This window comes from Haemaphysalis longicornis, unplaced genomic scaffold (genome assembly GCF_048455015.1).
Source record: "Haemaphysalis longicornis isolate Haplotype H1 unplaced genomic scaffold, Haemaphysalis longicornis Haplotype H1 scaffold_40, whole genome shotgun sequence".
Lineage (NCBI taxonomy): Eukaryota > Metazoa > Arthropoda > Arachnida > Ixodida > Ixodidae > Haemaphysalis > Haemaphysalis longicornis.
The window spans coordinates 762,279-786,882 of NW_027526362.1; the positions used below are offsets into that span (position 1 = coordinate 762,279).

Sequence of the window (24,604 nt, forward strand, 5' to 3'; positions counted from 1 at the left end):
CTCACACCACTTGAACGCTCAATGCTTCTAAGTGCAAGAGCGGCAAGAGTTGTGGGATACGCGGTGGACGGGAAAGCGACCATTCCGCGATAGCCACAACAGACGAACGCCCAGCCGTCGGCACCGCTGCCTCGTCAGCCCCGTCGCGACGGATGAATACAGACTGGTACTTATGTGCCGTATCTTCAATTTTAGTAGCAGTATCGCTTATGCCAGTTGGCCGGTGTCGTGTATGGAAAGCCGTTCGCTCGAGCTCTCTGCTCCGACGAGAAAGATTTGAGCGTCAATGCGCGGTGTGTACGGCAATTTTTTTCCCCAAGGTCAGAGCGCTTTGGCGGCAATTTGACGAAGTCGGCGACGAGCGCCAGCATGTCCGGGTCCCTGCCGTAATCACTTCCTCGGAAATGAAGCGAGCACACTCGTACTTCCTTTAGCTCTCTTTCTCATCAGTTTGCAAAGTTCCCAAAACATAGCCACTTGCTTCGCCGAGGTTCGTCGTTGGGCAGCACATGAAAGGAGATCTCACCGGCGGGGATGTCGCACTCCCTCGACGATTTGCCCGTACTACATGGGCATTTCAAAACACAGCAACGAAATTTCATTGTAAAGTGCTCGAACAAACTGAAGTTTTCAGTGGTTGTAAACTGTAAACGATCTCGTAACGACAGCAGCAAGCCAACACGACCTCCATACCGAAACCTGTGCGACGAGTGGCACTATCTCGTTGCTGCTCTGTGTTCCTTACTCCCCTTGTTTCTATTTTTACCTTTCCTGGTTGGTGATATGACGGCCAACCTCCTGTGAAGGGATTACGATACCCAGCAAGGTCACGGCTGTGCGTGCTGGGACGGTTCGTTGGCCCCGAAGAGCCTTGAACCCGAAAATTCGTCTGCGCGATGGTGGCGACGGCGAGATGTCGAGTTCGGCTGGCGGTAGTTTCGTACGCATTGGCATACACGCTTGCGTGTTCGTTCGGAACTTCAACCGTTTACTCCACCGTTCTTTGTCATAAAAAGAATGTGCAGTATGTTTCACGGGCATTTAGCTCGCTGTGCAAACTGTAAGCCCTGCCTAACATGCGTTTGCTTTTGCCGGCCTCCGCAAATCGCAGAGCATTCTCGAGTGACATCATACGTTCTGTTGCAGAAAATGAGCTGGTGGGTCGCGTGATCATTTCCTTTTTTCCTAATTATGTAGCTTATTTGAGCGAAGTTTGCGTTATAAGTGGTGTCGTTATGGTTCTAACGAGGCAATCTTTCGAATGAACCAAACTTGTGTTTTGTCTTCACGGCTCCTTTAAGGACGAAGACGCACGTTTGCTAGCTTCACCACCATAATATACGAATGCGCCGCATGTACAGTCCACTGCGATTCGAAGGTTGTCACGGGAAAGCTACTCTTTCAAATGAAGCAGAAAGAACACCAGCTTTAGCAAATATTCCATGCAAGTTTCGTTATCGTCGGCGTAGATAAAGGGCAACCAAGTCCAAGTCTGTGCTTGATAACAACGAATGTACAGCTTGAAACCCAAAGGGTGGCAAGTCAGTCGTGCGGGCCATTGTTGTATCATGGAACATCCAACAAGGGAGCGAAGAGTGCGAAATGTCGATTTTCATGGTTCCGAAACGAAACCGTGGGCTGGTGGCCCGCTTGGCCGCTCGATGCTGGCGCGATAACCTTCAAATCGTGCTCGACTGTACTTCATAGCTGACAAGAAAACTTAATAGTCCCTTTTCTAAAGGAAAATCTAAAACACGAGAATCTTGATAGTAAACACCCAGTGTTGGCCTGCACTTCCGCCCGACGAACTTCAGGGACCGCGCGTCACTCACGAGCCCACTCATGATCACGCTCACGAGCGTGGGTCCGCCTAACCACCTGCTCTGCGGACGAATGAATCGCCCGTGGTGTGCCCACAGACCAGCGAACGGCAATTTAGGTGGTCATCATGATCATCACCATCTAAGCTCCTTACGGTGGGCTTTGCAGTTAGCATTGAGCATACACAAATCGCATGTTAAAGTCAGTTATTTCAAGCTTCGTTTCCAAAACAACGCGCAAGATGCCTTGCCTACATATTTCCCCGTCCCATCTTTTGGTCGACCACGGCCCCCCTCCACCCCCTCCCCCCCGAAAAAAATTCCTGGCTACGCGCCTGGCACACGCCCAATCAGGAGTACGTTCAGCATGCACGTCGGTTGTTTAAAAAAAAGGGTGTAATGTATTGCTCAGAAGACCCAATGCTTGCACGCATCTTGGAGCAGCAACGGCCTTAGCAGATGTGTTTGAGTGGTTTTCCCCTCTCATAACATCCACAGTGCTTTCAGGAAAAGCCCCAGGCCTTGCAATTAGCATGTTCCAGTTAAGAGTAATGCAGCTGATACTTTAAACTTTCAAATCTTTTTCTTTGTGGAAGGATGTTTCTTTATTGGCGGTACAGCACTAGCGTGCGTAAATCGCAGCCTTCAGAACCCCAATCAGGCCTCTTTAAATGGTACAGGCAGTTACATTAACTATTTGAAAAAGTGGACTGCAAGGACTGTCAATTCACATGATAAACATCCAAAAAATAGCTAAAAACAGAACTGGTAAGGCTTTATCGAAGACTAAACTACAAAGGTAATAACAGTTTTGTGTCACCACCTAAGAAATATGGCTTCACCGTAAACATGACTAACACCAGGAAATTCGTATACATGGTGATTAACTGCTACGCCCACATTATGATTTTGGGTGAAACTGAGTTTTCCGAAATTAATAAAGGTTGCCATTTAGCAGCTACATATTAGGTTATGCATGAAACACCAATAATTGTCACGGGGGCGAGAACTTGTACATTCAAGTGATCGAACATTATTCAAGTATGGTAGCCCACTGTGCTACCAAAACTGTTCGAAAACTTACGTTCTGGCGGCCGAACACTGTTGACAATGGTTGTGGCTCTTGTCCGGTTGAATGGAGGGACGTGATGTGCTCAGACCGTCCAGCGGTCTAAAACAGGATGACACATGATTACCACTCAGGCAAGAATGGAAATTATTGGGTGCACGAATGTTACAACTCGGGCAACACAACATTCAGCCAAAATCAATACCCGCGTACAGCGGCACCGTACACATGGTGAGGTGGCTCGCCGCAAACGCAACGAAGCTTGCGAGGCGCGCACATTCGCTCGCAAACGATTTTCCCTCGCCATTTACAACACGGCACAAACGACAGCGGTGATTAACGAAGCCGTAAACGCTGCGCCGCACAAGTAGCCGCCCGTGTTCTGATAAACTACGCGTAAGACGTGGTTCGCAGTGGTGAACTCTGAAGCTGTTCAATATAGTGCTGCGGAATGGGAAACGTTACTGAGTTACTTAGCGCCACTGCGTTACAGAGCGCCAGTGCGTTCAGCGCTCAATGCAAGCACCCCAATGTTCTTTCGCACATCGCCTTTCTAGAGACAAGCCCTCTAGGTTCAACCTAGCCAGTTCAGTTAAACAATTCACACACGCGGGCTCCTGTTAACGAATCCTTAAAGCGGCGATGACAGCTACAAACGACATCCAGTGACAACAAAGGCCGAAAATGTGACGAGACAGCTTACCTGACAGAGACCACGCAGAGGAGCGAGCGACGTTCAGGGGCAAGCGCCGAACGAAATTAGCCGTCTTCAGGTGGCAAAGTTGTTCTCAAATACTTCATCGCGAAGTCGAACCCGACAGACATAACCGAAGACGACGAGGTGTCCAATTAATCATAATAACTGCGCTTGTTTAACCGCACGGTCGCACACCACAGTAAACAATCCATGAAAGACGGGTCACGGGGTATCTGTTCCGGAATCCGGCCACGCCGCCGCGCGCCGTACTCAGGGTTTCGGCCGTTGGCAGGGAGTTGCGTAAACAAATTAAAACGACAACAATAAATAATTGCATCTTTTACTGAATATAACATAATCTTTAAGTTTATCATTTATTGTGTGTATTATAATAAAGAAGCTCAGATATTTAAAGTTTACAAACACAAAACGCGAACTGAAGCTTTTGGCGCTCGATTTGAACGTTAAAAAAAGCAGCAGATAGTAAGATAACACTGCGCAATGAAATTTGGCAGTGTTCTAGTGTAAGTAATCGTATTATTATTTGGCGCCGGTTTATTTAGCGCCCGATTTCATGCCCCTCCCTCCCCAACTTTTGTTTTCTTTTGATATCTGCCTTGTTCTCCAAAGTTGTTTCTGCAGGAGAAACTAGGTGGTCTGTTTATTGCATTTGTACACAATATTTACGGTCGCTAACAATAAGAATGGAATAAAATTGTAATTGCTAATACGTTATAACTCCACTGAGCGACGAGAATGACTGTTGTCAGAGGGGGCTATGACTGTGCTGGTGGGGCAGGAGAGGAACAGGCAACGACGGAATGATGATACAGATGTCGCAGTTCAAGGTTGTGCTGTGCTCCGTAGAAGGCTGTAGAAAACAAAAAGTGGGAGGGGTAGTGTTATTCATGTCGATGTCGTAATAAGCAAGGGCTGATATTTTTTCCTGTTTCAACGTCGGTGCTGCCGCTGATTTTTATTGAATTTGGCAGCTTTTTTTTTTTTTTTTGCTTCTGAACATTTTTGACGAGGTTGGGAGGATGGTGCAATGGGGTGTCTTTTTGAAATTATATTGCATGCATGGCCTCAATCAATGAAGAGCTGAACACCTTTTCCACACCCTTTCAACACCCTTCCAAAAAAAAGGGTGTTGAGGTTGGTCAACACCCTTTTTTAGGGTGGAGAGCTACGAAAAAGGGTGTGGAGATTCAAGAAAAAGGGTGTAAGGGCCTCCCAACACCCTTTTTTCAATTATTTTACACCTTTTTTGGCCAAAAGGGCGTAAAAATGTTTAGTGTGGGAGCGCCGGTCAAAGAGTGTGTTCGCACTGCCCCCTCCGCCCTATCTGATATTTTTAATCGCCGCTCTGCTGGCGTGTCATGCTGCGCGAGACGGTCTCCAAAAGGCAGCGCTGGGCTATAGAGGGGCGCTGGTTGCATTGCCGCTCGCAGGCATCAGCGGCGATCGAATCCGCTGCTCATGAGCTGGACGAAGCTGCGCGCGCCCAGAAACGTGCCTTGTTTCGCGCTGTAAAGGGTGGCATAAAATTGTATGCCGCTCCGGTTTGGCATAGCATGTCATTGCAATATAATTCATTGTAATACGACAACAAAATTGCCCTGGACAATATAGAAAGCACATTCACAGACATTTTAAGTGCGAATGCACTTCTTAAGCGACCCTGAACCTGCGTTCACCGGCGATGTCCGCATAGCATACCCACGTGTGGGATTGGCCAGGAATCTCCTCGTCTTCCTTGGCAACGGGGGGAGATGGGCGCGCGCTGCCTGGCCGCTGACATGGCACATACCCCCGTGGGGGATTGGCCAGGAATCGGGCGTGAGAAGGGCTAATGCACCCGCTTAAAGGAGTACTGACACGAACTTTCAAAGCTGAGATCCGCTCTAGCAATCAAGTACAACGACAACACAAATAGGTGTCTGTGAATAAATGCGTCTTTCTTTCTTTGTAGTTGTGTGTGTGTGTGTGTGTGATCTCTCTTTCGCGAACATTACCGAACCGCGCAAATTCAACTCGTGCATTCGCACGAGTAAAATATGTCATGAGTAAAATATTATGTCACGCGTCTCGACCGGCAAAGAAGAAGGCAATGGGAAACAAGGCGAGGTTAACAAAAGACATTTATGACACTGCAAAGCTCGAAGCAAACAAAACCAGTTAATAAAACCATACACGAGATAAAGCTATCGAACTGTCGACGATGAAATATACACAATGTCCTAAGACACTTCTCCCTAACAGCCACAACTATGTCCCGGAACGCTGCACCAGGTGAGGCTTACATATTTCGGGGGTGTTGACTTGTGGATCTGGTGGTTGACGTAGGCAGCCACGAAGAGCTGGTACCCGCGTGCCGTCGTCGCGATGTTGGGTGGCTAGCGTGGAGAGGCTGGTACTCCAGAGGACCTTGCCGTTATCGGGACCGTCGTAGCACAGGACGACGATACGATGCTGAGCGCAGACACGCGCCCGTCGCCGCTGGAGCCGCCAAGACGTGGGTTGGCGGACCGTGGGGAGACCGGAGCCGAAGCGTCGTCGGCCCGCTCCCGCCCAGGCTTGTATGGCGACGTCGGTGTCTTGGGTCTAGGTCACCCCAGGCTTCGCTCTTCGGGAGCCCAGTGTCTTCCTCCGCCCCTGCTTCGATCTCTCTCCTTCCCCCTCCTCTTCCTCGATCTTCTTCGGCGTTGTCGCAGGGATTGTCCTTTACTCATGACAGCTAGTTAGGTGTCAGTGGGTTTAGAGACCCAACTTGCGGGGACGCACATGAGCTCTTATCAAATGAATTAGTCGAGATGCGTGGTGGCTATGCACTAATCATGGTTCTTATTAGTTTGCCTTGAACAATATTTCTGTGACACTGTTTTAGGTAGCTCACTTGCACATTATTTCTTTGTTTTCTGTACTTTCTGGAGTGTCCAATGATTTCTCCTTCTATATCTGATCTTCGTTGTAACTGTAAATTTGCCGGAAGTTCCGTAACGAGTTTCTGGCAGTAATATGGGACTACTGTGTGCGTGAAGTCAGCCTATATAAAAAAATTGCCGCCTTGCCTTTGCTTAGAGGGGCCATGCAGACAAAACACAAGTTCCGTTCATTTGAAAGATTCCCGCGTTAGAATGATTCTGACACCATTTTTAACACGCACTTCGCTCGAATAAGCTATATAATTAGGGAAAAGGGAATGGCCATGCGACCCATTTCCCTCAACAGAACCTATGATGTAACATGAGCCCGGCTGTGTGATTAGCTGAGGCCGCAAATGGAAATGGGGCAGGGCTTATAAGCTTGCGAGCGAGCTATTTGCGACTAAACGTAACGCATATTCACCTTACACCAGTAAGAATCATGAGGTAAACAATGAAAGTTACGAAAATACGTGTAAACATACAAGAACCGATGCGCTCTGCTGTTAGTACTAGGCTCATTATTCTTGTTTTACTGGACAGCACTTTGCCGCTTTGGAGCTGTATTTCATGGCACTGGCCGATTGGCATAAGTGATGTTGTCTTACGTGACCCAGCTTGTCGAGGATACCCCATATTTCACAAAACGATTACATTCTACAGTAACAAAAACAAGCCAGGTTCAGATACGGTCAGAAACAAAGCAACGGCAGACAACGGTCCGTGGATGAGGATGGTAGGCCTGACCTTGGAGGCCTGACGGCTAGCAATGCTGCAAACCCGAGTGACGCAGTAGAAGTTCGTTTGATTACACGCACTTATGGCTTCATTGCGGACGTCCTAAAAACACACGATATAGTGGAAGAATCAAAATTTTAAAATAAATTGATTAATTTCTCAGTGAATGCAGCAATATTTGCTGCTGGACAAGCGATGGGCCGACTATAAAACACGAAATCTTTCGAACAAAACAAACTTCTATTTTGTCTGAATGACCCCTTTAATGCACTGTATCGTATTTTTTGGTTCCTGTACTGATGTTCCATGAAGGAACAGCAGTAAATAAAGTTTATGTCAGCGCTTTTCCGTGCATTGTTCTTCGTCTTTGATGCAAAACAAAAATAATACTCTAACCAAGGATTTATCCGAACCGTGCCTAACGTTTGGGAACTTGTCTGGCTGCTTCATTAGGATTGTCGATGTTTGACCAAAAGCAATAGTTCTGCATATAAACATTTTTTTTCTGCAGCGAATTGGAAGCTAGGGCGCAGGTAGTGGGTAGGGCAGCTACATATCTGTTCATCTTTCCCCGGCTTGCTTGGGTGTGCACTGATACAAGGATGACTCTCGAGTAATTCGTTTCGCGGTGTCTATCACCTGCACATTTCCAAAGTCGTTATGGCGATCTGCTTTCTTGCAGTGTTCATCTAATGCACTTGTGTGTTTGATTTCATACGTTGCTTTTGTGCTGCGAATGTTGCTTCGAGAAGTTTGGGGATTCGCCGATTTGTTTGATGGGGTATTACGCACAAGAAATTTTGTTAATGATCCTTTGTTTTTGTAATATTATGGAGTCATTTTGTTCATGGCATCAGTCATCGTAGAGTTGACCTAGGTTTGTGGGCATCGAAACTACTTTCCTTTTTGAAAAAAACATGGTATTGTCCGGCTTGCCCATTTACGATACAGTAGACAGGTGCAGGTGGGTTGTTGGTAAAGAAGGTTGGAGGGGGTGATAGGGATTGGAGGAAAATTGTTTGACCAGCGACGTTGAAGGAATTAAATTTTGTGGTTGTCGCTACATCGGTGATTACAGCTTCTGACGCATTGATCAAATTTGTTGGTGCAGCCATTTTTCTTGAGGAAAGCAATAGGTTTTCCTTCCTTTCTTATCTCTATCTTTTTCTCTTGGGCATACAGTTCGTGCCCTGAATTAAAGAACCAAAGCTACAGAATTGCAGTAGGAAACTCGGTGGTAGCAATAAATTGAAGGTAGAGTCCACTCTTGGTTTTCTTTCTGCAAGCAATAGGCTCAGTTAACTTCCTGGGGCACCTCAAGTCAGCTGAGCCAGCAATTCAGTTCACCATAATAAGCACAACCGGCAATGCCTTCCTGTTCCTTGTTTTCACAAAAAAACATCCCAATCAATTAAGCTCACCCTGCTGTATGGAAGAACAACCGACACTGGATGGTACTTCCAGTTCACGTCATACCGCTAAATTTCGCACAAGGCTTCTTTAGTTCTGGCTCTTCTACGCACGGCTTGCTCGACAAAACATATGACATAAAAAATTCCTATGTCACAGACCTAGGGGAAAATTTCTACAGGAGCAGCTACCACATCAAATGCTGTGTTCACTGATTGGGGGACAGCCAAAAAATTTTCCCTCCTTCAATGCCGCCCGTCTTCAATCGTATTGTCTCTCCCCTCATCTAATGACTCACCTGCATCTGCCTACTTTGTGTTGAAGGGATGAGTGAAATGATACCATAATTCTCGTATTTGAAGGTCTTCGCAATGCCCACATATTTGTTTGGTTGTGGCATCAAACTCCTAATGTATGATGCCACGACCAAAAGAGCAACCGCCAAAAGAATAAGCACAAGCCATCTACAAGTTTGCTTATGCACAATGCCCCACCACTTACACTGGCGACACCAGGACCTTGCTGGAAAGACTCCAACAGCACCAACACAAGGTAGGGAAAAACTGAGCAAGGCATCGTTTTCAGTTACAGCTAACAGTTAATCAGCCTTTAGTGTCCCTTTAAGCCATTATTGGGCTTTCTTTTCCTCTGTGTAGCTTTTATGCGGATTCGTTGGGCTGTGCACTTGAGCCAACCTATTGCTGTAGATGGTTGGATACGCGGAGCTTTAGCTTGTGATGGTACAAATGCATTCTGTTTCGTGTAACACCGGCATTATAAGATTAACCTATTTTCTGGCCATAACTTTGTACAGGTTAAACTGCTGTTCAAATTTTGCTAACCATGTTATTGCAGAACTTTGCACCAGTCAAAACAACGTAATAAAGACTGCATAATCATTCCATCTCTGGTAAAGCGGCCCTTGGCGCCATTAGGTTCCTTCTTGAAAACACAATGGGTTTTCGTGATACTACTTTTCAAGCCTGAAATTTCAATAGTCATTGCTTCTGCTCGGGAACTGCATGGTGGTGCTAGTCTTACTGCGATCTTTTACTTGTGCACAGTTCACGTTCACCATTACATTTTTTAATTACACCCGAGCAGACGTTTTTTCTGCAAGTTTGAATAAATTTTTAGACACAGTTATACACGAAAACAAAATTCATATCTCTCATTCTAAGCGGACACTACACATGTACTGATTTTTTTCTTATAACAATATTAGAGTGTTTTAAGTGAAGTCCGTGTCCTTTATTAAGCTGCTTTGCACATTGGTGCCAGTCTTATATATGTAGTTCTCAATTTTCATTATGATCAGTCTCTGTACGTGAACCATATATTTTTATATGAGGTCGCTGTGTATTTCTTAAACTGGATCTAGGCACCAATTTTAATTTGTTGTGATCAGTTTTTCTCAGCTTAAAAAATTGTAGCTTTTTAAAGATATTGTGTGTTTTTGTGTGCCTAAAGGGTTGCCTCATAGCATGTTTGGCCTATGAAGCGTTGGAAGCGGATATTTTATTTCAAAGTGGAATGTCGGGCTAGCATCATGGTCCTTCTGTTGCTGCTCACTTTCATTCATGCCATTATTTTTTATATTATCACTTAAAATTAAAATTTAACCAATCTGCTGTCGTTTTAATTTTGTCACCTGCTGTACACTTTCTTTTTTTCCAAACTTCTGTAAGGATTGACAGTCCATATTTTTATGATACCAAAGCGCCGGACTGGGCTAGTTTGTGCATGTTTGAATGGATGAAAAACCAGCGGGAAACAAAGCATACAGAAAAGAAGGACGAGACAAGCTTGTCCCGTTGTTCTCTTTTAGCTGTGTCCTGTGTTTACCGCTGGTTCGTCATTTATTTAAATATTTTTATGTGTTTGTTGAACAGCGATTAGTTTAAGTGCTCAAGCAATTTTTGGCTGTGAAGGTTCCCTGTAGCATTCATATAAGTGCTGGCTGTTCTTTTTAAACCACGTTAGACCGCATTACCAGCCCTAATTAGATCGTCTTTTGTAGACATGAAGTTGAAATAAATGTTTGTTTGCATTGCTTTACATATGTTGAAAGAAATGCTTGCTCATTTTTTTTCAACCCTGTTTCTTAATCATGCCTAAACCATTTTCCCCTGTCTTTTATTTGAGAACCACGAAGGGTGCTCATCCCCGGTTCTTGCTGAAGCAGCAGTATCCGTACTTCACACGTGAGCTCTGAACACACAATAATTATGGTCTGAAACATTCTACCGGTATAAGTGTGCTTTGGTCATTGTAGATTTCAAAGTGCTCCACAGGTTTCTGGTGTAGCAAGCCTTGTCCCTAGCAGGGCTGACCTCACCAGTTCACATTAAAGAGCATTCTCTCTCTCTCCCTCTCTCTGTCTCCACAGGGTAGTACAGTGCCTGGTGTAGTGCACAATCTGTCTATCACAGCCCCCGCTGGGTGATGTTGTAGAAAATGTTTTTGTGGCTATAATGTTTAAGATTATTTTAAAATGTACTATCGGGGTCAAATAAAACGAAAACACTAAATTTTAAACCAGAACGTGCAAAACTGAAAAATACTGTTCGTAGAGTTCATATAATGGGACGCTCTTGGTATATTTGAAAATCCACATTGCCCAATTTTCTTTTTGTAACTAAGCCACGCTTTATTTTTGTTTGCATTGAAAGAAATCGCGCTATTTGTGTGTTCAGGTTCATCTTTTCGTCTTCGCTTTTCATTTGACGCTGATAGTACGTCAAATACTATTAGGAATAGCTGTATAAATTGGTGGCCATTTTTCTCGTGGAGGCAGAAAGTGAAAATGCCCATGTGTGGAGATTTCAGTGCACAATAAATGTCCCAAAGTTGCCAATGCTAATCCAGAGCCCTCCTCTGCGGTGCACATCATATCTCATGTGCAGCTTTGCGTAAAAGCAGTCAGAAATTAATGATCAATTTAAATCGATTTTTATGTTTTTAAAGGGGTCCTGAAATACCTTCCGCCGATGCGTGGATGTACATGTAACCAAATAAAGCATTGTATTAGCAATCTCCTCCCGCAAGAATTTTGTTGAAGCGATGAGTATTAGCTGAGAAATCGTAAATCAAAAACCGCGTATTTTCGTCGCGCCGCGTTTCCTCCTCCTTTCAACTTACTCTCCGCTGTTGACGGCGAGCGAGCCTTCCCTCCCATGATGCTGCGCTCCTCGGCGGTGACGTACTTCCGCTATTGCGCTGCTCACACAGCCGTCTGCTACGGGCAAGTTTGTTGACACTCTGAATCCCGCTCTCCGCTCAAGGCTGGAAAAGCGAACGAAAAATCTTGCCGCATGTGTGCGGCGGCCTGGCCTTGCCCTTTCGCGGTGTACGTTGCTGCAGAACTTTGCTATCGGCGGCACGCGACTCTTTATCGGCGGCGAACTCACAGCCGCACGGGGAGGCTCCTGCGCTCGCTCCCTTGGATGCACAGCGCACTGTTTATCCAAAAAGCGCCGTATCAGATGTGGCCCCGCTGGTGCCGGGTCTTATTTTGTGGCGCTGGTAATTCCTGGCGGCGGCATGTGAAAAAGACATTTTAAACCGATACAGAACCCGTGCACAAAACGCCAGTTCAGCTTGGGGCGACGCGTGGTGGAGAGCGGCAACGTGGGCAAAACCTGCTCCTCCGCGGCTCTGAGCTTTCTAGCGCTGGAGCGAGCACCATTTCTTTGACAATGTCAAACATCGGTTGCCCTGGAAACAAGGCACAAACCGCTCTAGAAGTCAGTTACGGTTGCGTGATCTCGGTTCAGCGTGGGGCCCCACCTCGCGGCATATGAGCACTGCAGGCATACTACTCACTCCCATTTGGAAGTGCGAGATGCGTTTGGCATTACAGAAGGCGATGGTGTGTGTGTTGTGGACGCCTTTGTTTCGCGATGAAATGCGACGTTGTGCTTCTGCGGGTGGATAGTGCTTCCCATGGTCTGGATTATCTTTCTCAAGCGGCGTACGACTCAACCTCGCATGGCGTATGTGCAGTGTGCGTGGCTAAAAGCCATCTCGGCTTGTGCGCCAGAGTTAAGTGACTTCCTGTTCGTCCCCGCAAACCGCGCGCGAGGTGAGTGCCGACTTTACGAGGGGCAGGAGGAGGCAACCCATCGTCTGTCAATCGCGGTTCGGACTTGCAACGCATGTTATGACGTTGTGTGCGTTCGAAACGCATCTCTGGATTGTTTGGAAGTTGAATAAAATGTATGCGTCAAACCCGGGCATTCGGCTCAGGGCGTTCTCTGCGATTGCAAGAAAGAAGTGCCACGGGGCTTCAACGCTTTCTTTATGGGACGTACTCAAGTAAGAGAATATTCATGTCGTGTTATGGCCGTGTTGCATTCAATACGAACGGTTAAGCGTTTGTTTACACTTGTTTCGTTTGTCGTAAAATATCCAAGCACTCCGGCACTCCGCTGGCAGATCAGCCGGCGAGCCGACGCTGAGCAGACGACTCATCTCTTTGCCGGAAGTGCGTGAAAAAGCCGCCCAATAGCAGGATGTCTAGCTCATGACGAACATCTGGGAATCGATGATGTAGACATGTGAAGATGGCGGCGTCCAAAAACACGAAGGAAAGGGTGAGAAAAAAGCGACAAACTTTGCAACAAAAGTCTGAGCTTTCCGCTGCGCGTAAAAGAGTAATACTTGGCACAGATGATGTTGAAGACCCAATCTAACGATTGCGCTAGTCAATTTAGTGTGCTCAAAACGCCTTTCAGGGCCCCTTTAATTGCAAAAATTGTCAGTTTAACTACCTTATTCAGTAAAGTATTTTCTAACAATTGTATAGCTACCAAAGGTTTACAGAAAAGCTTTTCACATTGGTTATGCACCTTCATAGCAAAACAGAAATGCAATTAAGCAAAGCAGAAAACACCCCTAATTGGAAGCAGCAAACACTAAAGCTGCTTTTAAAAAATGCTTTTTTAAAAGAGAAATTTTGTAACAAAAAAGGATTACAAACATATCAGTATGCAGACGAAGGTTCAGAGTCGACTGACTGAAAGGGTACCCTCAATTATAAATACATCAAACGAATTGTGTAGAAGTAGCAAATGGCCGAAAGAGCCCAACAAATCAATATGCAGTACAAAACACACAAGACATCAGCATTTTATGTACATACATTCGGAAAGGTAGCTATAGTTGTAGATATTTTATATAAAAAGTAAAAAATCAATTCTTAAATGACACAAAGGAAGCAGAGGCACTTGAGCACCTTTGGTATAACGTAAGAATAAAACAGACAACAAGATCCTAATTACAGCAAAGGAAATCCTCTAAGGTTTTTTTTAAAACAACCAAGTAATGGGGATGATTTGACAGCAGTAGGCAAATTAATCAAAACATTCACAGCTGAAAACCAAGTAGTTCTCTCACCGTAATTAGTATGAACAGGTGGTAGTAACAAATTGTTATTACTTGAAAACCTGGTTACGCATTTACTACGTAAAACACTTACATCAAAGAGATCACAAGAGAGGTTACAGTGCAATGATTTGTAAAAAAGAATACCTAAGTTATATTGAAACAGCCCATAATTGATAGTATATTATTCTGATGTAGAAGTCGTGAGGCGGAGGAACGACATGGACTGAATGTTATAATGCGAATACAGTGGTTTTGTATATGTTGAACAGATGAAACGTGAGAGGAGTAAGTGTTGCCCCATTAAACAATACCATAATGAAAATGCCTCTGAACAAAAGTCAAATATAAAGACAACAGGGCTAGGTAAGGGAAAAAGCGCCAAGCCTTGATTAAAGCTGGAATCCCAAAAGATGTTTTTTGCTTCAAATCGGAAAAGTGAGAAATAAATGTAAGGTGCGGGTCGAGGTGAATCCCAGGAAATGTAACGTGGTCGCAAAATGTGATTAAATAAGACTCAAGATGTTTTATACAAAATATTTGGGGATTTTAGTCCTAGTCTACTCTAAAAAAGGCTATAGTCGTAAAATGCTTGCCATAAAGCACCTCGTAATACAAGACGAAATTAATGGGCACTGGCAGTTGGCTTTTCATTGGAAACTTCAAAAATTACCCCACATTCGCCGGAAGGGACACAATGCAAGGCGCCATGCACAAGCTAGCCTCATGATAAAATAATGCTTTAGCCCCAATGTCATCACATTTCAACCATGGGCTTCACCGGGGAATCATATGCATTGTTCTGTGATGTTTACAGTTCTTCATATTGCTATGTGGGGTCATTTAGTGTAAAATGCATGTTCATAAAACTCGATATACCACAAAACCTTGCAAGTCCTGTACCTTATGAATATTTTTTCATGAAGCAAAAGGAATAATGCAAAAGAAAAGAATTGGCAGTGGGGACCCAACTTTTATGAGTAGAATAAACTCACAGTACGGAGGGAAGTATACATATTGCATTTGGGCTTCCTTCATATTGAGCTATCCTTCTCAGCTCAAGTATAAGGCATCAAACATTGCGGGTAGCTACTGTGACTGGAAGTTTGATGCAATACTGTGAAGCCTAAGGTTCAAACTCCTCTTTTAAGGTTCAAAGAACTTTTGTGCTGTTGATGTATTGCACAGCTACTTTCGCTGCATAACAGGTTTATGCTGTGCAGTGAAGCTCGAAGGATGTGTGCTGCATTTTGGTAAAATGAACATTTAATTGATTTTTTACAAAGTTTTGAATAATCAACAAGCTCTAATGTTATGATTTCTGTACTGAGATGTGGCCCTAATTTTAGCTTTTATAAATCGATGCTTTAAAAATCAGTGGGACAAACAGTTGAAGGAAATTATCAGCTGACGTTGAGCTTCAGTGCAATGTCGCATATAACAGCTTAAAAAGCAAGACTGTTGCATACCATAATCGTGTGTCGTACTGTGCCATATGTGGCTGCACACCTGCAGCGCCATTTGTGAGCCGAAGATGACGCACCCTTTTTGTACACCCTTAAGTGGGTGCTTTTAAAGAAGAAGGTCCTACAGACTGGTGTGCTATGTAAGCACCTCATGATGCTTTTAGGCCGAAAAGTGTGTTATAAGGCCCGCGTCTTCTGGGGTGCTTCACAGAGGGTGCTCCTGCGGCGAAGGAATCCAAACACCCTAAATGCGGTAAAATATTCTGTTATGAGGGTGCTGCGGTGGCGACAAGCTGGACGCACCCTTTTGGGCGTAAAATATGTTTATTGGGCTAACGCACCCAGTTTTCTTTCAAAGCGCGAGCAAATGTGCAATCTTGTTTCGTCATCCGGCTGCAATATACTCGTTCTAACCGAAACGTGGCTGTCAAGCGACGTTGCAGACAACGAAATCCTGGCTGATCTTCCGAACTTGAACATTTTTTGAAGCGATCACAAAGTCGCCAGCGGGGGACGTCTTCTAATCGCCACTGGCAAGTTAGTATCGTGGTCAGTAGTTAACACTCCGTCTGAGTTAGCAATCCAATGGCTACTTATTCGCTCTACGCCACTAACACTGATGCTTGGAGCCTGTTGCTGGCACCCACAAAGCCGCCCAGACTTTCAACAGACACTTAACAACACATGCAACAACCTCACTGCTAAACACCCCAACGCGCGTGTCCTACACTTTAGGGATTTTAACTATCCAGATATTGACTGGCGATACCAAGTAGCTGTGGCAGGAAGAAGTACTGAAACAAAAGAATTCATCAATGAGTGCTTACATTTTAATCTCACACATTTGGTATCGGAGCCAACCAGAGTGACTAACAACTCCGCGAATAAACTGGACTTGAAACTAACAACACATCCTGAAAGTTCGCGAAATCAGCGATACCTACGCTAAATCAGCGATCACGAGGTCATACACTCGATCTTCAATTTCAACCATTTGTCCCGCCAGCTCTAGCCTAAGACTATCAGTTTGTACGATAAGAGTAACTGCGAGGCAATAAACAACGAACTTGAAAGATTTTTCCAGGGCTTTGCAACAGGCTTCTGGGACAGATGAGAGGAAGCGAACTGTTTTAAGTTTACAAAAAATACGAGAATTGACGAGAAATTTCATACCGACAAGCCCGATTCACGAAAACGTTGAAAAACTAGAAAATAAGAAAGAACGAATATTTCAGGCGATGAATATAAAACCTAGTGCTCACAAACGGGATAAATTCTATGCAGCTGAAAAAGCATATTTTCTTGCTAAACGCAACGCAAAGCACTCGTGTTATCACGCAGACGTACCCCGGATTCTAACCAACTACCCCAGAAAATTTTGGGAAATTAATAATCCGCACGAAACCCGCACTGTTAGGTTCAAAAACGAAGCTGGAGATGATATAAGTGATGCCGACAGCACTGAATTGTGCAATACCACCTTTTCATCCGTTTTTACCAAAAAAGAAACGTGGCATTCCTTGTGTTACCGAAAAGCAGTCTGCCTTGTATGCCGCCTATTACGTTTATCCCGGGGGGTATATTGACTGTTATCGATACAGTGAAACTGTCCTCTTCAGCAGGTGGGGGTGACATCAATACTAAAATTCTTAAAGACGCCAAATCCATTTCTTCAATAATTTTGTCGCTATTATTCTCAGTTACTTTGCACAGGCCACTTACCGGAGGACTGGAAGGTGGGGAAGGTCACTCGAATCAGGTAACAAAGACAGCCCCCTAAGTTCTCGGCCCATCTCTCTAACAAGTGTACCCGCAAAGCAATGGGACACGTCATCTACTCCAAAATCATTAACGTTCTTGACGCGACCAACTTTTTCCGTCCTGCTCAGCATCGGTTCCGTAAAGGTTACTCTCGCTAAACCGAATTACCGCTTTTTTCCAGAATTTGATTACAAGTCTTGATACTAACCAGCAGACGCATGCAATATTTTTGGGTTTTTCTAAAGTTTTTGAGAGGGTACCTCATAAGCGACTGCTGATAAAACTTAGATCCTTAAATTCACATCCTCATATTCTAACTTGTATTGAAGAATTTCTATCTAACCGCTCCTAATTTGTTCCCCTCAACACAGTGCACCCAAGTCCCCTTCCAATAATATCAGCTGTACCACAAGGCTCCGTTTTCGGGCCCCTTCTCTTCTTAGTTTACATTAACGACCTAGCTTCGCATGTCGCCTCCTGAATCCGTTTCTGTGCTGACGTCTGTGTAATCTATCACTCAATCACTAACCCCACTGATCAAACCGCTATCCAAGATGACCTTAAAGGAGCCATGAAGAGAAAACACAAGTTTGGTTCATTCGAAAGGTTGCCTCGTTAGAACCATAACGACACCACTTATAAGGCAAACTTCGCTCAAATAAGCTACATAATTAGGAAAAAAGGAAATGACCATTCAACCCACCAGGTCATTTTCCGCAACAGAACCGATGATGTCACTCGAGAATGCTCTGCGATTGGCGGAGGCCGGCAAAAGCAACCACATGTTAGGCAGGGCTTACAGTTTGCATAGCGAGCTATATGCCCGTGAAACATACTGCACATACTTTTTATGACAAAGAACGGTGGAGTAAACGATTGAAGTTCAGAACAAACACGCAAGCGTGTGCGCCAATGCGTACGAAACTACCGCCGGCCGAGCTCGACATCTCGCCGTCGCGCAGACGAATTTTCGGGTTCGAGGCTCTTAGGGGCCAAGGAACCGTTCCAGCACGTACAGCCGCGACCTTGCTTGGTATCTTAATTGTTTGACAGGAGGTTGGCCGTCATATCGCAAACCAGCAAAGGTAAAAATAGAAACGAGGGGAGTAAGGTACAGCAAGAAGCGACGAGATAGTGCCAGTCGTCGCATAAGTTTCGAATGGTGTTGGCTTGCTGCTGTCGTTACGAGCTCGTTTCTAGTTTACAACCACTGAAAACTTCAGTTTGTTCGAGTACTTTACAATGAAATTTCGTTGCTACGTTTTGAAATGCCCATGTAACACGGAAAAATCGTCGAGGGAGTGCGACATCACCGCCGGTGAGGAGATCTCCTTTCATGTGCTGCCCAAAGACGAACCTCGGCGAAGCAAGTGACTACGTTTTGTGAACTTTGCAAACGGAGGAGGAAGGGAGCTAAAGGAAGTACGAGTGTGCTCGCTTAATTTCCGACGAAGTGATTACGGCAGGGACCCTTACGTTAGCTCACTCCTGGGACATGCTGGCGCTCGTCGCCGACTTCGTCAAATCGCCGTCAAAGCGCTCTGACCTTGGGGGAAAAATGCTGTACACACCGCGCATTGACGCTCATATCTTTCTGGTCGGAGCAGAGAGCTCGCGCGAACGGCTTTCCATACACGACACCGGCCAACTGGCATAAGCGATACTGCTGCTGAAATTGAACTATTATTAACCGTAATAAAAATACGGCACATACGTACCAGTCTGTATTCGTCCGTCGCGACGGGGCTGACGAGGCAGCGGTGCCGACGGCAGGGCGTTCGTCTGTTGTGGCTATCGCGGAATGGTCGCTTTCCCGTCCACCGCGTACCCCACAGCTCCTGCCGCTCGTGCACTTAGAAGCATTGAGCGTTCAAGTGGTGTGAGGTTGTAAAATGCAAGCCCTAGCTCCTCGGCGAGAGTTTTGTTCTCCGGATCAGGCGATTACATGACTAGGGCTGCGGGTGCACTAGGTTTTACTAGTATTTTTAAAATGGCCGCCGTCTCGGTTTCGGCACGAGTTTAGGTTCCTGTCTGACTCCCGCGTGTGGGTGCTATATGGAGTCGACATACTAAGTATCCGTTTCATGGGCCGGCTCGTATGACGCCCTTGTTCACGTTACCAAATGTGCAATTTTAGCGGGAGATTTAGAATTTTGGCTTAAATTGCCTTATTTCTCAGTGAATAAAGCATCATTTGCTTCCGGGAAAGCGCTTGAGGTACTATGAAACACCTAATCTTTCGAATAAAACAAACTTTTGTTTTCTCTTCATGGCTCCTTTAACAACGTACAACAATGATGTTACCGCTGTCTTATGAAACTACATCCTAAGAAATGCAAAACGATCTCATTTCACCGATGCCACAACCTTTGATTGTTCCCGTACGTAATTGATAACGTAGCCCTCGAACAAGTGCATTCATATAAGTATCTCGGTGTCACCCTATGCAACGCTCTTAGCTGGCGCTTGCACATTACTAACGTTATAACATCTGCAAAAAAATCTTTAGGTTTTCTGAAACGTCACCTTCAGCACGCCCCCAAAGAATGTGCAACCGCAGGCGTCCAAGTGTCTTATCCGCTCTATATTGGAATATGCGAGTGCAATCTGGAGCCCACACAAAGCATATCTAAGCGACTCACTCGAGGCAGTTGAAAACCGTTCTATTAGGTTTATTTATTATTCGTATTCGTTAAATACCAGTCTATCAGCCCTCAACAAAAAATGGGCTCTTTTAAACGTTGACGTCCACTGCCGTATTTCAAGCCTCTGCTTTTTTCACAAAGTCTTGCACAGCACCCTCCGTCATCCCTGCATTATTCCGCCACGCCGCCTATCTCACCGCACTAGTCACCCACTTCAAGTCGCCCCACCACGTAATAAACGACAACTCTTTCAATGTCTTTCTTTTGACAGGCTACAAGTGACTGGAACTACCCTCCTCACGACGCAGTCACCATTTGTGGCCCATCAACATTTTTTAACCAGTTACCTACTGATCTTTCACAATGAAAAACTCGTAACAAGTAAAACATTATATTGTCCACCCACCCTTTATCTAATACCCCCTCGAGGGGTCTTTAAAGAAATAAAATGATGTGATGTCATCGGCTGAAATCTGCCGCTTCTTCAGTGTTTTCTAGGAAACATATTTCAAAGTTCATGCATTGGCCCTTTTGCTACACTGTGTCAGATCTAGCGCCACAATTTAGAAACCATGCGTAGTTTTCTAGATCCACAGTATATGGTTCTGTTTATTTTTATAGTTCTATAAACATTTTCTTGCATGTCGTTCGCATTAATTATTTTGTGTATATTCATTGCAGGTTCCGGGTACGTGTTCGGCCTTGGGAGTTTCTTCTTCACTACAACGTACAGCCGGTAAAAGGCTTGTCTATAACACAGCGTTCGTACTCTCAGCCCTGTCGAGCCCCACCGGAGCGGGATTTGAATAAAACTACTGCGGAAATCTGAAGTCTTAGCCCTTCGCTTTTGCCTCCGACATGCTTGGAACGAGTATGTTTCGGCAATTTTCGGATGTAGTTGGTTGAAGTTGAAATCGCTGTTATAGACAAGCGTTTTACCGGCTGTACCTGTACATATATGTGATTTACTGCAGTGAAATAAAACTGGCTTGAAAATTGAATTGGATTACATGAAACCTTTTCTTTCGGGCGGTATTCTGATAACAAAAGCCACGTTTGTTGTTTCGGGAGCAATAAAAAATTTTTAGTTTAATTGACGTGGGAGGTGAAAGGTACTGATGGAGATAATATTTCGACTGCTGGAAAGGGTACAACTGGAGTTTTAGTTGTATTAAAAAAAAACATATTCTCCAATGGTACATATTCTCCAATGCTACTGACAAACGTTTGGGCTGCAGAGATTAAGGCTGCGACGGAATTGTGACCAGTCCACTGAATCATTTGTGGGCAGGAAGCGCTTTCACGAGTGTCTTTGCAGAGAGAGTGAGACTCGTAATGGTTGTGGGCCCGGCCTCCGCTCGCTTCCTGTTTTGTTTTCTTTTCGTGTGCTCCCGTTAGCCTCTGCCGTGTCACGTCTTCCGTATAAAAGGCACGGACTCCCAACGGCAAGTCAGAAGTTTCTCTGCCTTCGAAGTCATGCGAGCTTTGGTGAGTACAGAATCGTCACAAATCTCGGAGGCTGCCTTTTTTCGTAAAGTGCGGATTTGCTGCCTGCTCAATTGGAACGCCAAAATGAGGTTTTATAAGCTTAACACTGCGTTAATTGTTTGATTGTGTAGTGTAGTGCATCGAAGATTGACCTGGGCTAAGCGGAGCGCCGTAGTGGAGGGCTCCGAATAAGTTTATACCAGCTGGCTATACCTAACGGGCACCGAAATGTCGACACACCGGCGGTTTTTCTTCCCGGCACCATCAGAAAAGCAGCCCATGCGGCTGGACTCTAACCTGCGTTTTCGGGCTCAGACCAGTCCTTTCATAGCTTTACCATAAAGGTATCTCCTGAAGTTTCACCCTAGATGGCTTTTGCACATATTCTAGTCTGTTATGCGTCTTGCCCTGGCTACCGCGCCATTTGCAATGAAGCGTTGCAGCTATATTTCTCAGGATTAAGTATGCACCTAAGAACTCTTAATCTGTGGCTGGTTTAGCACGCGGAGTAAGTTCAACACGGCATTTTTCTGAGGCCGCCTATGCTGGTTGACAGAAAGGCGTACACCTGAAGGAATTCTCCCTCCCAAAGCTCACTGCTGGACCTTCACTAGTTGAATTTTATGCTAGAGGCCGTTAGGTGACGCTTGAAGAAGCGCCTGTGTGGCGGAGTAAAAAAAAAAGCCTTCTCCGCATTTTGCAAACAAAATTATTAACCGACGAGCTAGGGAATAAAATCTCAGAATGCGGGATATTTTACTCCCCAAACATTTTTGTACAGAGCAACAACTGGTCAGAAAACAACAGAGACGGTAATTATGGCATTACACAAGTACAAATGAATTGTTTAGTTCCAGCAGTAGTTGACGTGAGGTAAGTAGTAGGAATTTTTCAATGGCTATAGCAGCCTTATGGCGCTTATTAGGACCGGTCAGTGTATTAAACGACGTTTCAATTCAAATTTATGCCAACCTGCGTATTCATTTAGAGGCACCGGTCCAAACAGGACGGAGAAAAAGAGACTCCAAAGGGACAAGGAATAGGATTTGTGGTGGCAGACTGGTTTGGCTCCAAATAATAGTGTAGATTTTCTACCTAAAACGGCTGACAGCTGCCCTAAAATAGGTACGGTTTGCTCGAAGCAATGAGACTTATATTAAAATGTTACGAGCCTTGTTGAAAAGCACATGCTTTTGTCCTTGGGTTTTGTATTTCACTAGAAAAGACCTTTCAAATCTTAAAAAGCATGAGCTCCCTAGCCCTCGTGTTCCCCTGCGAAGTGTCGGAGAGCCACGCTCCGAAGCACTCTCTGCCCACCTCAGTCGAGACGAAGAAGCTGTTAAAGAATATTTGTGTGGCTCAGAGGTTACAAATTGGTAAAGCTGGTTCACAAGGTCATTTTTGCCACATAGCAAGCCCTAGTCCAATTTGTTTGTGTGTGGCAAGCATACCTGCACTTTATACAGGGTAGAAGTATATCGAGAGCCGCACGGATAGCCGTGCTGTAATTTCGAATGAATGTGTTTAAGGTATCAACACCGCGTTCACGTTCTTAACCGGTAGAGGCTAACCTCGGATTAAATATTGCAGTTGAACAACAAATATTGTTACGTCGTGGCAGGATGGCGGCGACACGAACAATGGAAGATTTAACGCTCTAGCTGCAAAAGCTACAAGGCAGCCATGGATCAGACCAGGCTAGACAACGCGCCCCACCTATCTTCGTCTCAGATGTTGGCGCACTACCCCACGCGCCACTGTCACCTTACCCGTATGCTTATGGCGTGACAACATAATGCGCAGAAATATAAAACACTTCAAATGGGGATTTGGATGCGTGTTTTTTATGCGAGCTTGCTGAACGAAGGCCTTTAATTAAATATGCTGTGAGCTGTCGTCTGCGTGTTATGTTTCGGAGGCATGAGTTAGCTTCAAACAAGGCAGAGGTGCAGATAACGCCTCCAATGTGACCAGCTACAAGAATATTACAAGGATCAAAGTGAATATATTACTGAGTTGTGCCTTTAAAGCAAACTGAGGCAGGAGTGACGTGAGAGTCGAACGTTACGCCATACAACGCCAATGTGTATCGTAGTATTTTGTTGTCTGGGAAAAAATGAAATATACGCACTGAAGCAACACCTGGACTAAGGCGCGTCGTAATGAATAGGTCCAGATTAATTTTGACCAACTGGGGATTGAACGTAGGCTGAAATCTCGGCACATGAGCGTTCGCCTTTCTCGCATGCATCCGGAAAAACCACCAGCGAGGCTGAAATGGAGCCAACAGTATTGGGCTCAGCAGCGCTATGGCTTATCCGCTGGGATCGCGGCGGGTTGTGAAAGAAATCACGATTCCCACACCATACGTAGGTGGTGGTCGACTTAAAGCAAAGCCTGAATTCCATTCTATCTCGAATTCCTCTCTCACGAGGGGCTTCTCGAAGTGCGCCTAAAACAAGATGCGCTGCTCCCGCGAGTCTAAAACACGTTTCCAACGGCACCGCGAAACCACACGAGGCGCCTGCTTGACCTTGACTACAAGGAGTTCCTTGGATTTGCACCTGGAGTAGTAAACGTCGCTTAATACAGAGCTTGTGTACGAAGGCTCTCATTACCACCAGTGGTAAGTCCTCCTGCAGGCGTTGTCCCACAGGGCTGATTTTTGTCTTTACTTGTGCAGATTGTCACCCTATTCTCCACCCTGGCGGTCGCATCTGCCGGCCTTTTGGGCGGCGGAGGTGGTGGAGGCTACGGCGGTGGCGGATTTGGCGGTGGCGGCGGCTTTGGCGGTGGCGGCTTTGGAGGTGGTGGCGATGGTGACATCGGCGTGGCATCCATCTCGTATGTCAAGACCCCCGTGGTTGACGTGAAGTACGTGGCCAAACCCGTGGTGAGCTACGTGGCTAAGCCAGTCGCCACCGTGTCACACGCTCTGAAGCCCGTGGTGACCTACACCAGCATCTCTAGCGGCGGAGGTGGATTCGGTGGAGGTGGCTTTGGCGGAGGAGGATTCGGCGGAGGAGGATACGGCGGAGGCGGATACGGCGGCGGCGGGGGCTACGGCGGTGGCCATGGAGGATGGCATTGACCATGACGAGCTTCGTAGCAATGCCGGGCACCATTTCTCTTCCGCACCCTTCATCAGTCTTCATTCGGAAAACGTGTCCCTCGAGTCATCTAGGCGTAAATTTTATTTGT

General features: G+C 45.5%; 1 protein-coding gene across 1 annotated transcript; it reads left to right on the forward strand.

The window, feature by feature from the left end:
- The first annotated feature begins 21,391 nt into the window (after positions 1–21,391).
- On the forward strand, positions 21,392–24,543 carry LOC144137548 (uncharacterized). Its single transcript, XM_077669479.1, has 2 exons — positions 21,392–21,403; positions 24,087–24,543. The coding sequence occupies exons 1-2, from the start codon at positions 21,392–21,394 to the stop codon at positions 24,492–24,494; spliced, it is 420 nt and encodes a 139-aa protein (XP_077525605.1). The 3' UTR covers positions 24,495–24,543.
- The last annotated feature ends 61 nt before the right edge of the window (positions 24,544–24,604 follow it).